Consider the following 17,880-nt stretch of genomic DNA (forward strand, 5'->3'; position numbering starts at 1 on the left):
AGGGGAATGAAAAAATTTTAAGCTCTCTTAGATGAACAAAAAAATAATTCAGCAGTCAGGCCTTAGCACATTTCCTCAGAGGAGGGGAAGTCAGTTTGTTTCACTATCCTTATAAAGCTGCAGGCAAAAAGCAAGGAAAACATCCTGGCTGTGGAGCAATCTCCAAAGAAATGAAGTACCTGAAAGCACATGGTGCTTGCCAGAATCCTGTCAGTGGGGCACCTCACTTGCTTTCTCAGCAAAGGGAAAGCTGCATAGCAAGGTGCACTCAGAGAAAAAGCAGTCATGGGGGCTGTGAAAGTACGGCTCCTTCCTGAAGCAGCCCTTCCCTCATTACATCCAGTGCCCCTAAGGCTTCTCACAAACAACCCCTCTTAGCTCCCTTTGATCTGCCACCTTTGCTGCTGCTCTTCAGATCTATTCCTGTTCCAATTCAGTTCAACCTGCCCTGTGTGAAGCTCTCTCTTCCACGACACAATTCCTAGGGCCTCCAGTAGATAGGGAAGTTTCATAATGACTGGAGAGATGCAGAGGCACTGGTTTGTCCTGGTAGCACCACTAAAATCAGTGAGCCATTGGGGAAGCAAAACTCTCTAGGAAATCAACAGACATTTGTGCTTAGTCTCACCTGGGAATGCTGGTTAGATAAGTGACCACGTTCAGAAAATCATCATCAGGTATCTCACTGAATCCTGCAAATTCTGGAAAGGTTATAATGGGTGCCCCATCCTTCCCTCTTCCTCCTGCAAAAAAAAAAAGTCAAAGTTTAGAAGGTGATTTTATGACTTTGGACAGACTGGTCAGTACTCAAGTGGGAAGCACTGGCATATTTCTCCTTCTAAAGCACCCACATCCAGTAATCATCATCAACTCCAACCACACAGAAGTTATCAGGGGTTTTCTCACCAGCTTGGGCTCAAAGCTGAGAGCAGACTGAGGGGGCAGCAGCACATAAAACAACATGATGAAACAAAGCTTTTGTTACAGGTACCTTATTGCTTAGTTCTCCTTAAACAGGGTATTAAGGATATTTTCCCTGAGTCTTTCTCCTTTCTCTGCAATTTTTATGTAAACCTACTTTTTGGACCAGGCTCAGGAATTCTCTAACAACCCAGTACTGAGTGTATTTCTGCTGCAGACACAGTTTTCTGAGTCATTCATCACACACAGAGGACTCTTACCCAAGGGACAGCCAGTTTCTGGGCTTCTCTTTAGTAAAGAGGAAGCTGTGAGGCAGTAAATTACCTTCCTCAGGAAAATATCCAATAAATGATCCCATTAGGAGCATGGGAGCGGGGGGGGGGGGGGGGGGGGAAGCCCATTCTCATTCCTTGAAAGCACCCTCTAAAACCCCATAAATAATCCCTATTTCCAGGCTGCTCCCTTCCACCATTGCCTTTCCCTGTTGATAACCACAGCTGATGCCACAAACCAGTTTCTCCTGCTCTGTTGGTGGTCATTGCAAGGAGGCGCTCCAGTAATTCCTGGTTATTTCTCTGTAGAGTGGACAGTCCCTTGCTAGTCCTGATCCTGCCTCTGCCCTATCCTCACAGCCTCAGTTGGATTATTTAAAATCCTTTCTGGCCAAGGAGAGCTGGAATGCTATGGAATAAAATGTTTGCACAAGGTAAAACTCAGAGCTCTAGAAAATAGGAATTTTGAACAAGGAAACCCTTTTTCTTCTTGATATCTGGTGACATGGCATCAGCACATTACCTTCAGCCCCTCTTTTCCTTTCTGAAGCTTGGTTATTGCTTTGATTACATCTGAAAATGACTCAGTTGTGTGAGAACATTCACTAAGCTCACCTAGCTAGGGAGAAAACAGGCCTACAGAGACTCAAAAGTGTCTCAGCCAAGAGAGAAACCAAGAAAGCCATTATTCACACTGCACTGAATTGGATTTCAAATGCTGAGCAGAGCCACAGCCTCCACATTAACCTCGCCACTGGCCTTGGGGTGATGCCAAATGCTGATGCTTGGCAGCTGGACCTCCAGCTGCACTGTCTGCAGTCAGCACTGATGTAGAATATGCTGCCTTGCAAGTTTGGTCAGGCTTTCCCCAGACTGCTGCACTCTAGACCAGCAGGTACCCAGTTAGGCTGGTTTGCTACAGATTCTCAGTGACATCTCCTGGACACATACAGTAACAGCCAGGAAAATTTAATACCAAATTTATCTGCTGTCTCTTTGTGCAAAGCTCAGTGTGTGCCAAGGTATTTCATACTTGGTATCTTGTGAGCATTTCTGGGCACCAAACTTTCTCATTCACATATTTCAAGTATGTGAGTATACTTCAAATGAGGAAGATCCAGTAACTTTGAATATTTTGGTTTAAAGCAGCAATATTTGCCACTGGAGGATAAGGTAGAGATTCCCCTGGATTCCCTATTTTAACACCTGATAGTTTAGCTGCAGTTACACTCAAGATTTGCTCAAACTACACATTTCAAAGGGTACTTCTAATGCTCCTGCTCATGAGGAGCTCTTTGTGTCCCTTTTATTTCATCTCCTGCGTCTACATTCACATATGTGCTCTTCTTCCCCTGGCCTCTTCCCTGAGCTGGATGAGGCAGGCTGATGATGCACTCTATGTGGGTGTGTATTTTTGTCATGGGATCTTCTCCTATAAAAAGCCATCTAAAAAATGAATGTAAGCAGACTGAACACTGACTTCCTTTCACCACTGGCAACAAATCTAGGACACTTAGGAGCAGCCTCAGACTGAACATTCAACTAAGAGTCAGCAGCTCCTGCCTCTGACTCAGCCACAGGCCCTTTACAGCTCCTGATCTCCATCTCATTCTCCAAGGTGAAGGCAACATTTCCTGCTACAGCCACACCAGATGGTTCAGCAGAGCTGTATTTCAGACAGGGAAATAAACAAGGAAACCTTTAGTTCCTGCCACACCAGGAAATTAGGGGGAAGTTTGAGGGTGTTTGGTATTCAGAAATTGTTAAGTGCTATGATGAGAAGAGAGCAGAAATGTGTAAAGTGTTGAGTGACAAGAAATACCACAAATATGTTACAAATGGGTTTTTCCTGTCCATATCTGAACTTCCAGCAGTAGTTGAGTTATATAGGAAAATTATCTATATCCATTTGAATAAGAGATATAAGGGAAGCTCCTTAAATACCAAGGGTGTCTGGAAAACTCTCTCTTCAGTACAAGAGAGCAATTCCATACATCTAAATGTTAATGCCATTTTTTTCCTGACACTAATCCAAGAATTGCTGCAGTATGCAAATTTCTGCAGAATGTGGATTGACAAGCTGCAGCCCTTTTTCCTCAACCATCAACCTTTCTTTTTAGGGACTTGCCACAAGATTTTTTCCAGTTCTTGAAATACTTTAGCTAGATACTATTCAGAGTCTTGAAAGGGCAGACAGCACAAACTAAAAGCCAACAGGGACAGTCTCCAGTCAGCACCATGGCCATAAGGACTGAGCACATGGAATTTGTCTTTTATGAAATTTAGAAGAGATAGCACACCAGCTGTATGAGGATTGTACAAGGTACCCATGGTAGTGGGACCTTCACTAACTCTCAGGTGTGTCAATCCCCAAAGTCCCAGGACACAGAGCAGCATTCATAGCTGCTCCTATTGGACAGACTTTCCAGCAGCCAATGCAGCCTGGATAGCTGCTGCACTGAAGATGGGGCCAGAAGAAAACAGCTGAAGTATGTGGGGAAGGAATATATGTGGGGAAGAAAAGGTTATGGCAGCTGAGAAAATTTAATTTTGCTTTGCAGTGTAAACGGTGTGATTGACAAATGAGGTGTGAGTGCTGAATTTTGAGAGCTCTCACAGCTGAATCTGTATGTTGGTATGACTGATGGAAAAACAGAAAGCAACCACAACTGCAGGCTAAGGCCCTGAACACAATGAGGATCTTAGACAATCTCCCACTCCTCAGTTCCAGCCCTCCCATGCTTCCCACCCAGGCACAAAAAATATCCATGGTTGAGACAATAAGGGGCTACACTGAAGTCCTGTTCTATAGCCAGCAGCTCTTCTAACTAGAGATCACCAAATATGCTGACTCCCTTGGGAAATAAAACAAAAACAAATGAAAAGCACCAGCCCGACAAAGGGGCTACAGTCAGTACAACTTATTACAGAAGTTCCAAAAGTTAGTCTGCAAGTTTCCAGAGCTCACCTCCCCAGCCTGCCACAGACACTAACTCATCAGTTAGTACTGGAAAGTGTTCTCTCACTGCTGCTGATGCGTGCAGCCTCAACTGCTTGGGCCTGCCCACATGCAGAGAGCTCCCTGAGTCCTCACAGCCCAGCCCTGACTACAGTTCATCTCCTGGGTCAGACAGCCAAAAAGTCTAATGATACCTTGGCTAAGTTTCACTGCTTTGGTCAAGCCTTGCTTTTTCCAAGCTCTGTTGTTTTGGTTTTCCATGTTGATTAAGAGTTGTGAATGATGAATTTCTCATTAAATCAAGTTTCCTGGGTCTCCATTTTTATAAAAGATCCAAACTGTCCTTTTGGCAAGGTCAGGCCAGGTTTTCCAAAAGGCTCAGTTTAAACAGGAAGCAGATGGCCAAATACCCTCCAGGCTTTGCAAATTAAATAAACTGGCTTCTGAGTCAGTTACCGTTTTCAGATATACTCTCCCATCCACTGAAGTCTGTTAGCAGGAGCAGAACACAAAGAAAATTATTCTCTCTGCTAATACATTTCATGACAGTTTGCCTAATAAAGTCGTGATTTAGCAACATGATCCATTATTGCTGCAAATGGCAGATTGGGCTCTTTGGCAGAGTAATTACAGATAAGAACAGGTTGTGAAGCTGCAGATAAAAAAGTGGGGGGGGGGGGAGGAACGGTAGCAGTTCCAAGAGCAGATTGGTACAGCAAGACAGACAGAAAAAGTATTCTACTAGTGATTCTTTATTCTTGAGTAAAAAACTGGTGTGTTAGAATAACCAGGCTGTCAGTACTACTCAACTTTGTGATCTAGTTCCCTTAACAGCTCCAGGAAACACACAAACCTAGCTGAGCACTCTGTGTTGTCACAGCTGTAGTCCATTAACTGAGAGTTTGGTTTTCAGGGAAAGGAAAGAGGCAGTAGTGATATCAAAGCTAGAATTTAACCACAAGGACCAGTACTCCAACCAGATCTCACAAGCTAAGCAGGGCTAAATCAGCACATGGGAAAAGAGATGACCAAAGTAAAATTCCACGATTAAGGACATTGCCACATTACACTGCAGCCTTTTCCATGACCTCAGCAGACCAGGGAAGACTTTGGAGAATTTCCCTGTTCTTGGCATGGACTAAGGTCTTGATTAGTCTGGTAGGTGGAGGACCAGGACAAACAGGAGGCTGTTAGCAGGTAATACATTCATTACAACTAGACCCTGACACAATCAAACATCCAACTCATCAGACTTGTTATATAATTCCTACCATCTGCTCAGAGACCACAAGACAGCCAGATCCTCTTAAGAAGTTTGCACACAGCAATAGTGGAGAGAAGTGTTCCTAATGAGTCATGTCCAGAGAAAACAAAGAGCCTTTGATTCAATCATTTTCCCCTTTCTTTTCTGCTTTACTGCAAGGAAACATTGTGAGTTCACTGCATCTCTCTCAGCTGCCAGCTGTAACTAAAAGGGTGGTATTAACTAAAGAAATACTCATTTATGACAAAGTTTACAACAGTGAACCAACCACTGCCTTCCATTATCACTTGACAAATGCATTTGGGGTCAACAGGACTGAGCAGGAGAGCTTGACAAAGCCAGAGGCTGTGGAGTGCCACAAACCAGAGTCAGTGCTGCATCCTCTGGGCTGGGCACAGGCATGGGAGAGGTGACTGGCTGTGCTCTGGGGGCTGCAGCCTCCAGACTGAAAGAAATAACCCCATCTAGTATAAATCAGTGTATACCCCTGTTAGGAAGTTGTTCAGAGAAACATAATTTATGTGCACAACGCTCTACAAAAACATTGGAATTGCCTTTTACTGCCCAAGATGGTGACACCAAAGAACAGAAGGGTTTTTTTTTTCCCCAGACAGTGGCTACTGAGCTGCAACATTTCAATATGGGAAACCAGGAATAGGCTAAGTATCAAATTTTCAGCCACCATGTAGGCAAGCACTGAAGCACCAAAATATTTGTGGTTGCTGGTACCTAATGAAAAGCAGCTAACAGCATGCTTTGAGGAAAAGCTACAGAGCCATCTGTAAAAAAAATCTAAATCAAATGAGGTCATTTACACGTGAATTACTTTAATAAGTGAAATGAGGCAGAAGAGTGCCCAGTTTTGTCTTCGTTGGATGAAAAAACCAATATTTTGCTAAAGGAAAAAGAAAGTTACATTATTTAGAGAAATGCATTTTTGAAAAGTAGAGTAATGTCTGGCTTGCACCTAAAGTTCTCTTTGCAGGAGGCAATAGAGAGTGAGGAAGATTCCTGCTATGTTTTACCCATGACTCACCAGTGGTCACCAACAGAATAAGACCAAAGGGGCTTCTAAGCCTTCCTTAACTTCTTCACATGCTACCATGGGGATTTTGGAGTGGACGCACCCATGTTTCCAAATTTATCTGTAAACTTCAGACTGAAATCAACTTGGAAACTATGAACAACACTGCCCTGTTTTATAGTGGGATACTATTTCTGGACTGTACTGAGGAGATTTTGGATAAGCCTGAAAATTCTTAAAATTATATTTGTTATTTAAGTAGATGGGGGCATGAAAGACACCTTCTCAATTTTCTTTGTTATTTGTTATTAGTACTTCTATGTGGATGAACCAGTTATTTGCTGATTCCTAACAAACAAGCCCCTCAACCTTGCCTTCTATGAAGAGTTATTTTTCAAGTCTTTAAGCAGCTCACATTTAAACAGCCTCATTTTTCATCTCCTTTTTCATCTCTTCCAAGAATAAAAGAATCAGATAAATGTGAAGAGTTGAATTTGCTAAAATAGCAGGTGAGAATACAGGCACTGCTGAAATTATGAATCCATAAAGAAATATGAAAATTCTTTTAAGTCTATCTTTGACATTTTTATTCCTTGTTTAATGTTCAAGCTGGAATTGGAAATGGGGTTTTTTCTTCCTGTTTAGTAAACCACTTTCCATAAGTTGCTCATTACATGCTGTATTCAGCTTTTGCTATTGGTCCCAAATGTTGCAAGGTAATGGAGTTCAAAAATAGCAATCCTCTACATTTTACTGGGTAGGCAATTGCATATGAGGCACTCAGTTCTCAACAATTCCTAGGGTTTGAGCAATTTAATGCAGTTCCAGACCCTGTCCTGCCCAGAGGGGTGTGCTCATCAGGAATTCTGGGAAGGTGGGACCCTGAGATGTTTTACTGCAGATGAGAAGGCAGCACCCTCTGCTCAGTCAATACCCTCTGCCTATTGCAAACCCTTTAGTAATTGAGCTTAGGAATCTGCCACAAGATCTGCAAGCCTCCAAAATCAAGTTTTGGTACTCAGAGCCTCATAAAGAATTCTGTGAAATTAGATTTCAATTTCTTTCGGCAACTTGGAATGTATTTTAAAATGCAAAGACAGAGCAAGAATTGGGCCTGCCAAGCTGACCATTTCCAGAGCTGGTTTGGTGCACTCTGTGCACTCTACAGCCACCAAGAGGGACAGGGTTTCCAAGAGGACCTTCTTATAATCTCAGCATTTTGTGCAAAATCATTACACCACTGTTTCTATGAGGAAAATGATCAGCAAATTCTGAATTTTCTTATTTGTAGAACAGACAGAAATAGAGACAAAAGGAGTTGCCAGAGGCCATGCAGTCAACAGCAGAGACTGTTTTAGGACCTAGATAAGATTTTATCATCTACAGTATCCAAAATAATGAATTAAATAATTTGCCAAATATTTCAGTATCAGCTCTTTCTTTAGGGAAGGAACTGCGTCACTTTGTGTGATTGCAAATTTCAGGCAAACAAAAGACTATGTAATAATCATATCTTTTAAAGATTAGAACCTTACATTTTAGCAATGAATCATTTCTAAAACAAAGGCAAATGAGGAAGAAGGGGGAGGTCATGAATAGATCCCTGATAGACCAACATCTTTTCCCACAAACAAGATACTTGGACATTGTGCAAAGATATGTAGTGAAAGTTTTGTTTAATTTCTTGCCCTCTACATAGGTTCCTCCCAGCCCATTGTGGAGAACATGGAAAATTAACTTGCCTTAAAAAAGCAATTACAGCAGCTTGGCACTTTTCCATTCCATACACCGTGAATATCTGACTGCAGCAGCATTTCTCAGGAGCAATATGAAAATACTATTGCCACTGCTGTACAGAGCTGAAGGGTGACAGACAGCATGACACATTCCAGTATGTCTCCAAGAGAATCACAGAGTGTCATTACCAGCAACTTCTTACCTGACAAGATTGCAAATTGCCTGTGGAGCTGCTCTATTATATCCACTGCTACCAGCGGCCGTATCTCCTGCTGCATGATTTCATCTGTGCAAGGGAAAACAGAAATCTTCCGTGAGTTCATAAAGCCTCAATGACAATTTTTTCCTCCTTTAACAACCCAGCAAAACAAAGATGACACTCCAAGCCTAGCCAGACTATTGCCTGAGCTATTATATGACTATTGTGGTAAAGATTATGGTACTTACACAGTCTCCTCTTCAGCCTATTAACTTCATCTATTGCCTTGTGATTTCAGAGAGAGCTTTTCATAAACCAGCTCCAGCGGATTTGCCAGAGCTTGCCACAGGTTTGCTCAAGCTGACAGCTGCTCCTCACCACTTCAGGTTCCATATTAAGTCACTGCATTTGGCCTCCCACTACAGCAGTTTTTCAGTCTTTGAAGCAGTGAAATCTACTCCACATACATGGCCCTGTTCCACCCTGAACTCCCCGAGCTCTGCTGGAGGACTTTGTGTAGCCAGCCAATCCACAAGAGTTTCCTTTCCCGATGCTTTTTCCGCTACAAGCAAATTCATAGTAAAAGGAGGAAATCAGGGGCTGTGAGAGTTTCTTCTCATGAAAACAAAGCCTGTTATTTTAACTAAGCCTGTTAGTTTAAACACTAAAATGGTAAAAATTAACTTGGCAAGCAGCTGGGCAAAAAATGACCTCAATTTTTGTGTGTGATCTATGGAGTGAAAAGTAATTACAGTTTCACATGGAGCTAATTTGATCTCTTTTTGTAACAGGTGCACCCAGTTATTTTCCCCACTCTTCACACCAGTCTAAACCAGCAACATTTACAAGAAATATCTGCCAACTTAACTGGCAGGATCAAGGTTTATGTTCTGATGACACCTATTGGAAGTACTCCTTTAGCCACTGTACAGAACAACAACCAGTCCTGGTGTTGTACAGATCACCTCTAAGTACCCAGACAGCACGTGGAAGGAAGGAGGCTGGGTCCAGATAGACCACAGACCTCTCAGAGACTTGCCCAGCCCTCCAGGGTAACAAACCTATCGGTAGTTAAGTTTGTGTTTGATGTTTGCCAATGTGAAGACATCATTAATATTAACCAGTCTTGAGCAAAACAGAAATTCCACCACACACCCAACTCCTATTTAGCTTTATTAGCTTGCTCTAAACATAGCTTGGTTTCTGGTTGCTAAATATCCTTTTTATTCAGAAGGTTTTTGTGATGTAAAGATAAAATGAAGCAAAAGAAACAAGAACTGCAGAGTACCAGCTAGTTCTTATCAAATCTCCTGCCTGGGCAAGACAAACCTCATGGGATTGCTGTAAAAGTCACACTCAGGAGGAGATGTTCAGATGATGAGAAAGGTGGTACAAAACACATTTGGTGACTAGGAATCACACATCCAATAAGTCAGTACAGTTCATACATTGACATGCTGGGAAAAGCAATTGCAGCAAAAGAAACCAGCAGGAGACAGAAAATCTGAGAAAACAAGGGAAGGCACCTCACAGCCCAATGGGCAAATCAGATCATGTGGCTATGAAATGTCAGCAGTGTAGCCACAGCACTCAAGGTCCCATTTGCACTTCCTCTAGGACAGTGCTTAAAGGTATTTACTCCCCAGCATGGAAGAATTTGTAATACCATCACAGCATAGACCTTGCAGTAGAGGTCCCAGTCCTTGGAAACATGATTGATTACCTAGGGCTGCTGGAGGAAGTTTTTAATCTTTGACTAGAAGAAAAGCTTGAAAAAAAAACTTATAAGCAAACAAAAAGACACAAGTCTGGGTTTGTTTCAAAGCTATGACATTTGCCTAGCACCAGTGAGCATTAATCATTTATATCTTCCACTGGCTTTATCCCAGGAAGCTCTGAAGCCTCTCTGGTCTGAACTGCAAGCCAGAAGGCAGCAGGAAGTGCTGCTCACCCTCGTGGGTAGAAGCAAGGCACCATTTTTCTGTGGGACTGATATTCCAGCTGAGAAACCCCTTCTTCAGGGTGATGTGAGCTGGTATTGAGCTGACAGCCACAGGTTCATAGACACTTCAGAAAAACTTACTGATGACAGGCACATTTTAACACTACATGGGGCCAAGGGGAAGGTTTCAGGAAGCTGAAAAGCTGCAGGAACGTGACAACTACCTTGTTTCATAGCATCCCTTGCTAATATCTACAGAGGACATTGGACAACTCCTGGTCACTTCAGAGCAGTCCTGCCCTCTGATAAAATCTGTATTTCTATAGGCATGCAACTCAAGATCTTATCAAAACCAGCCAAGTGTCTGCAACATATTTATTTGGGGAAACTTGACTCAGACATTTCCCACCTTCTGTGTGATTGCTCTTGTGGTCTTCACTTTTGTTTTTTTTTTTTTTTTTTTTGAAGAGGCAGTTATTCATAGCCTCTGAAATTTCAAAAAGAAAAATTGAATTGTTTGGTGTTACATGAAACAATGCCAATCCCCTGCACGGGTCATCAAAGATGAACATTTACATATACCATACAGTTCTTCATTACTTGAATTAATTGAATTTGTCAGGACAATTTAAATATGAATAAGGATGTGATAAAAGAGGAAAAAAAGTAAAAGAAACAACTCAGTTCATGTACTCTTGGTTCTCCTCTTAAATTACTATAAATTAAATTCCCAGCAGAGGCCAGTTTCAATGCAGAAGAATTAGGCCTTAAGTTTTGCTTCCCAAGGTTTTCTACCAAGGGGGAGGAAAAGAAAAGCAATTACTACAGCCATCTGTCTGGCACAGCTTCTCCTCCTTCCCAGCTCTCCAGGGAGGCTCACTGCAACTGTGCTATCTGATCCTCAAGGGAAAGCCATTCAGTTATGCTTCATAATTCCTCATTCAACAATGCAACCTGCTTGGGCTTGCAAAAACACACTCATTCTGTGTCTCATCCAGCTCTGTGTGCTCCCACAGCAGGTCTGGAGGAACTACACCAACAGCAGAGGGTTAAAAACAACAAAGAATATCCCCTTGTTCTTTCCTCTCTTCTCTGAGCAGACACAAACTAGTTTACATGCTAATGGCAACTAATTGTTTCCAACAGCACTGAAAAGGTGACCTGCTGGAGTGAGGGACTGGACTGCACCAGCAGATTGACACAGCAGTGCCTGTTGCTCCACCAAGGACAACTAAAGGCCACCAGCCACACCAGGACATTGGGGCTTCTTTGTTTTAAGTGGCTGGAGGCTACAACTGCCTGGCCTTCTGCTGACTGCAGGAGAGGATGGCTTCAATCCCCCATCTGAAGCCACTACTCTTGGAATAATGGGCTACAAATTTCCAGAGCAAAGTTCATGTCTTCTTAATGACAGCCTAATATGTCATTCACAGTGAAAGAAGACAGCTGACAGTGAAAGAAAATCTTTTCTAAAATAGTCAAGTACATCAGCCTACTTCTACTTTGTGCAAGCTCTGTCAAAAGTTATGCTCAGAGTTTTCACAACTTTTTAAAGAAAAATCAGATCGCTGATGTGATGGAAAAGGGTCAGGCAAGATTAAGCATCAGGCCAAATATTTCTTGGTCAGATATTTCATTTTAAGAACGTGAAAGCACACCTTACATTCTTATGTTCTTATGTTTTTAGAAAGTTGGAATCCAAAGTTTGATCCAAAGTTTGAAAGTGGCAGAATTCCTACAGTCCAGAACTTCTGCCAGGTCCTGAGTCTGCTTTGCTTCCACCAACAACAGCCAAGTCTAGCAGAGCTAAGTTAAATTTCAAGAATTAAACACACTAAGGGAACCAATTTGCACATTTGACTGATAAGGTTTAAGCAGGCTAAAGGATTTGAAAATATTCCGTCCCACCAGAATTCCCAGTTCAAGTCCTTAAGCAAAACATTTCCCTTTTTGAAGGTCAAAAAGAACTTCAAGGTTATTACATCAGAGAAAGAATCTCTTAGTTTGGAATCCTTTTTTAAAATTTCTATTTATTTTTCTTTCTCACCCCTGGTTTACTTTCTGAAAACGTTTGTTTATTCCCTCAGCCCAGGCAGACAAACAGTGAGGTCAGTTACTGATACAAGCTGCTGTGCTACAGATTGTTCTAAAGAGGAACTAAAAATCTAGCCATAAACAGAAGGGAAATCTCATCCTTTCTCTTATTCTTCTGCACATTCCTGCCACCTCTTTTTTTGCTCACCCATGTTGAGTCAACTGAAAACTAAGCCAGGAACAACATTATTGTAAATAAGGTGAAGCATCATTTCCTCAGTGATTGCTTCTGATCTGGGTTAGCTCTCTGCAAAGCTGCTTGAAGGGTACAAGAGCTGGTAATGCATGGGAGGGGTGGAGGTGGCAAAGCCAGGACTACCCTTCCAGGAGAGAATCACACTTAGGTCAGCTTAGGGCAAAAGCCAAAATGAAGCATAGGTGACTGGTATCAACTTTTCTCTCAGATCAATTTTTCACCAAGCACAACTGTAAAACCTACAAAGAGTATTTGTTTAAAAGCAATTTCTTCTCTCATTAAAGCCAAGTTTCATAGCAGAGTTTGGTAGCTGTCTCCCAAAGACTGAATCTTTCCAAAATATTTAAGTAACTCTTGGTCATGTTTGGAAGTATCTGTTTAAGTTGGTGGATTTTTAGTTGCAACAGCAACCCAGTTTTGTGTATACTTAGATAGTAGAAATCTGGAGAAGCAAGGTTAGGAGCAAGATCCTGTCTTGACTGATGCACTGCCAACATGTTCCAGTCCCTTGAGAAGGGGACAGATTGAGGCCATGGTGTGGAAGGAATTGCCTTGCAAATTTTCCCAAACAATCTCCATGAAAGGTTAGAAATGCACCTTTCCCTGAAGAGCTCAAAAAGCTGTGAGTCCCAGTGTCTACCTGGGCAGAAGCTGAACTGGTGCCTGATGTGATTTTCTCTCACACAGCAGATGTGCTCTGAAGTTTTCTCCTGACATCACACTGAGCCATGATTGGTATTTTCAAGGCATTCTGTGCAGTTTAATGATGGAGGTACAGCTTTACCTAGCCTGGCTCTGCAGGCACATATTCCTGCTGATTTTAAGTCTTTCAGGGAAGACTGTTCAAATTCTTCATATCACTGTATTTTTCAATTAATCTCATTTACTAAATTTGATGCTTATTTTAACATAAAATTATAAGAGTGGAGGTCACAGATTGAAAAGACCTGTTTAGAAGCTGTATTTTCCTGTGCTCCAGGAGTGGTTACAGACTTTAGTAAGCTGTTTTTACAGGCAGGCACAGTACACATTAGGACTCTATGGCTGATTTATAAGGGGAAGAAAGTAGAGCTGTTCATATAAAACTGAAATCTTGCCCTCCCAAATGGAAATGCACCCTCTAGGCATGATGTCAGCTTTCTAAGCCAATGTCAAAATATTTTGGAATATACTTCCTTGGATGAAGAAACAGATTTTGCTGCTTTTTCCATTTAACCACTTCTTCAAAAACAGTCTTTGGATGTTCTTGTATGAAGGAGATTTTTTGTTTGTTTTTAAAGAAGTCTTAAATTTTATTGGTAAATAACAAAAATTTTAAAAGCTTTATTCTGCATAGGTAAACTCCCATTTTAATTTACTGTTGGTACATTCTGCAAAAATACATTGGTGTGTACACATTTATACTTATAGCCACACTTCAAGGATTTTAATGACTATTTACTGACACCATACATTTGTGCACACATCTAGGAATTCTCCATTAATAATCCCCATAAAAGCTAAATTTACAAACTAATATAAAATTCTCAAAGCACCCTCCACTGTTCAGTTCAATTCATATCCTAGCCTATTATGAAGATACTTATAATACTGCTGTAAAATTGTAAGAGATAGATAAGAAATTATTAACAAATCTTCACTCTGCACTATGAATTATCCATAATCAGAAAAGATCTAAAGAAACACACCATACCACATCATCTGCTCAGCAAGATATTGCTTGATTTCACAGACCACCCCCTGGTGGGGGGATGCTACATCCTACTATCCACAAAACTGAAACTTCCCTAATAAAAGGCATTAAAGGCAAAGGTCCAATCTCAGCATTCAATAAATAAATCCAGATTTACAGCAGCATGGGACATGTTCTTGCCTAGTGCCTCAGCAGTAAAAACTTCTTGATAGTTTCTGATTTTTGCCAGAGAAAAGTTAATTCATCTTCTTCCCAAAATCTGTCCTTCACAACAATGCTGGATTACTAAAACACAAATTCCTGCTCAGAAAATAGAAAAAAAGAATATTTCCATAATGTCATGCTAAAAACCATCATGAATAACAAAACCCACATGTGGCAAACTGCAAAGCTAAAATATGCTCACTACAATGCCTGGACACTGAGCTAATCAAGAGATACAGCAGGCTGTACAGCAGACTCCGTTCCTTTCTCCTAGAGCTAGCCAGGAGACAGTTTCATAGCTGAAACTCTATCTCAGAAGAATTCTAGCCACTGGCTCTGCCCTCAACTATTGCATCCAGCAAAATAATTTCAGAGCCTATTCACATAATTTCTGAGCTCAGGAGCTGCTGGTTGCTTGCTCACTGCTGAACAGAGGCCAGTTAGTTAAAAAATATTTCCCTGGTTACTGTATTGGAGACAAACAGTGAGCCCCAGCAGGCACCTCTGCTGCCAGCAGCACTGAGTGTATCTCCGGGACAAGCTGCTCACAGCCCACCTCTGCCCGGGACAGCTCCCAGCCACCCTCCTGCAGCCTCCTCCACGCTGTCACCAGCAGCCCAGCTCAGAAGCCCAGCAGAAAAGCCACAGAAAGACAGGGCAAGGAGCGATGGTTCCCCTGCAGCCGCTCACGATCCCTCCCCGGTGAGGCAGCGCGGCTCCCGCAGTCCCGCTGTGGCAGTGAGCTCACCCGGGCACAGGGCAGCAGGGAGGGAGGGAGGGATGGAGAGAGAGAGGCCGCGCTCCCTGAGCAATCCTGGAGCCAACAGCGCTGCACCCAAGGGCTGAGGCTCTGCTGGAGGAGTCTGCACAGAGCGCTTCGGAACAGCTGCAGGGCAAAGCGACAGCAGAGAGCTCTGAGTGCTCCGGGGCCGGGTTTAACCCTGCCCAGGTACAGCTGCCTCTCCACTCGGGCCCCTCCAAAGGGACACTGGGGAGGCTTTCACAGCTTGGCACAAACAATAAAAGGACAGCCCAACAAGCAACAAAACAGACTGACTTTCTCAGACTGAGGCATGGAAAGGGCTTTCATTGAAATAACTTTAAATAATAGGATGTTCAGGGCCAAGGGAAACCAGCAGTGCTGCTGTGAATTGCTGTCTCGGGTACTATCCCGAAGGCACACCCACACATCAGAACACAGCGCTGTTATTTAAAGACAAGGGAGAAGACTGCACGAGACCTCTGAATTTGGTAGGAAACATGACCTCAGGTTTTGAACAGGGGAGTAATCATTTTGACATATTTAGTTCAATGAATACTTCAGAACACAAGTTTTCAGTGCATGAAGGGAGTACACATGTGGCTTGAAGAAGGTGACATCACACCTATAGCAGTCTGAAGCAATACTGGGAAGCAACATAAACATTAGGTAACTCATAAAATTTACTGTCCCTTTACTGCCACAACGCCCAGCAGCTCAGCTGCTTTAGATACAAGTCACTCTTCAGCCAGGCTACAGTAGCTGTCCCCTAGGATGTATGATGCAATGGTAATATCTTTCTTGTTCTGTGTCTTCAAGATTCAAAAAGACAAGTGTCATTCATTCTATAGATAGGGAAATTGAGGCACAGGGGTAGGAATCCAGGTCACCAGTCAACCTCAGTTTTTCCCAGCAGTAAATTGAGGAGCAGACCAAAGTTGTTTCTACAGACAGGATACTGGACATTGGATCTCTCTTAAGGATAATACACCCAGGATTTCCATCCTTCTCCCATCAGCTAACCAACACAAACTATGATAATGCTTATAGTATAGCATGAGAAAACTAACAGGGTTTCTATGTAGTTACAAATGCATGCCAGATCTAAGCAGACATCACCATGCTTGGTACAAGATACACCTGAGAGCTTATGACACCTGCAGCTTTACAGACAGACACTACTTGGTGGATAAAGGTACAACAAGAGAGTGGCAAGATGCATGGATTTTACACTGCACCTCCTTTCTCAGCTTGCCAAACAAGTGAATTCACCAGCTGTAGTGGGTGTGTAATGTTACTCTCTGCTGCCTGTACCAGTTTAAACCACAGTTTGGCCACCAAACCAATGGTGTAACCAATGTACAAGATCTGTCTCCCATTCCAGACACGTTTTGCTCTCCTGGGAGCTTCCCCTCCCCTTCTGCTTGTGCAGAGTGAACAGACCAGAGCCCTGCTGGCCAGCGAGCCCAGCCCAGCCCCGGGGCAGCCCAGACAGCAGCAGAGCCTGTGCACAGCTGGGTCCCAGCCAGATGTGGGGTAGCCCACGGCCCCCTCCTGGCACCATCCCTCACCTGCCTCCCTGGGAGCACAGAGGGACAAGTGTCACATCGGTCCCAGTGGCTGATCAATGTGCCAGATGATTACAGTCTGAAAAGCACTTTAACCCTGTGTGTAGAGATGCTGCAGAAGCAGCAGAGCGAGCCGTGGAGTCAGCAGATGAAATGCCACTCTGCAAGTGAATGGAAATTACTAACTTTATATTTAGGATAAAAGGAGAACAATGAATTCACCATGGAAGGGGCACCAAGAAATTCCTCAGGCCACTACATTCTCCTTGGGCAGTACTTTAAGTTTCATAAGATAAATTTACACATTAGACATTTTTTCATTTGGGTAATTAGTACAGGTAATTTCAGTATGCATTGGCAAAATGTCTTTGCCAAGCTGAAAAGGCTTAGTTGTGCCTCTCTCAGCAGAACAATATTTTGTACTATCCAAATATTATCTCACCAGCCCATAGAATAGGGTAATACTGACATTTCAGTTTTTGTTACTGGAAAGCAACTGTATTACACATTTAAGTATACTTTAAAAGAATAATAAAATTCAAGGACATGATCCTCTCTGGCTGCAATACACCCCAGTTTCCTTGAAATAACTTGCACCATGTCAGCATCTGTCTCCAAACATTCATGTGTTCACCTGTGGGTGTGGGCCACCAAAAGTATGACAAGAAATGGCTCATACCCAAATGCCTCTAACTCAGAGATCATATCCCAGATTCTTTCACTGCAGGACCAGAGAGAACCACTAGGTTCATTGTGTTTGACTTGTTGAACACACAAGATGTTCATGGCAATTGGATTAAACCAGCATTTTAGAAAGCTCTTTAATCTTACGTTAAAGACTTCAGGCAACTGCAAATCTACTGTTTCCTCTAGCGAAGGCCTAACACAAAGAAGTTGGCTTGTGTTTTACAGCTCCCACTTTGACTAACAGCCCACTGATTTCTATTGTGCTTTTGACTTGAAAATTTAAGTTGCCCCCCATTTCATCCATTCTCTGACAGATGTCACTTCTTGAGCCTAGGGGTAAAGTCAAGGGAAAATGGAACA

At 42.6% G+C, this 17,880-nt stretch overlaps 1 protein-coding gene across 1 annotated transcript in view; it reads right to left on the bottom strand.

Moving 5' to 3' along the window:
- Nucleotides 1–17,880, bottom strand: part of MCF2L2 (MCF.2 cell line derived transforming sequence-like 2) — a 151,102-nt gene that overhangs the window by 107,483 nt on the left and 25,739 nt on the right. The window contains exons 3-4 of the mRNA XM_059478959.1: nucleotides 8,380–8,463; nucleotides 629–743 (exon numbers count right to left, since the gene is read on the bottom strand). Of these exons, the coding sequence (XP_059334942.1) occupies nucleotides 629–743; nucleotides 8,380–8,463 (199 nt within the window). The remainder of the gene's footprint in view (nucleotides 1–628; nucleotides 744–8,379; nucleotides 8,464–17,880) is intronic.

Source organism: Ammospiza nelsoni, chromosome 10 (assembly GCF_027579445.1).
Source record: "Ammospiza nelsoni isolate bAmmNel1 chromosome 10, bAmmNel1.pri, whole genome shotgun sequence".
Lineage (NCBI taxonomy): Eukaryota > Metazoa > Chordata > Aves > Passeriformes > Passerellidae > Ammospiza > Ammospiza nelsoni.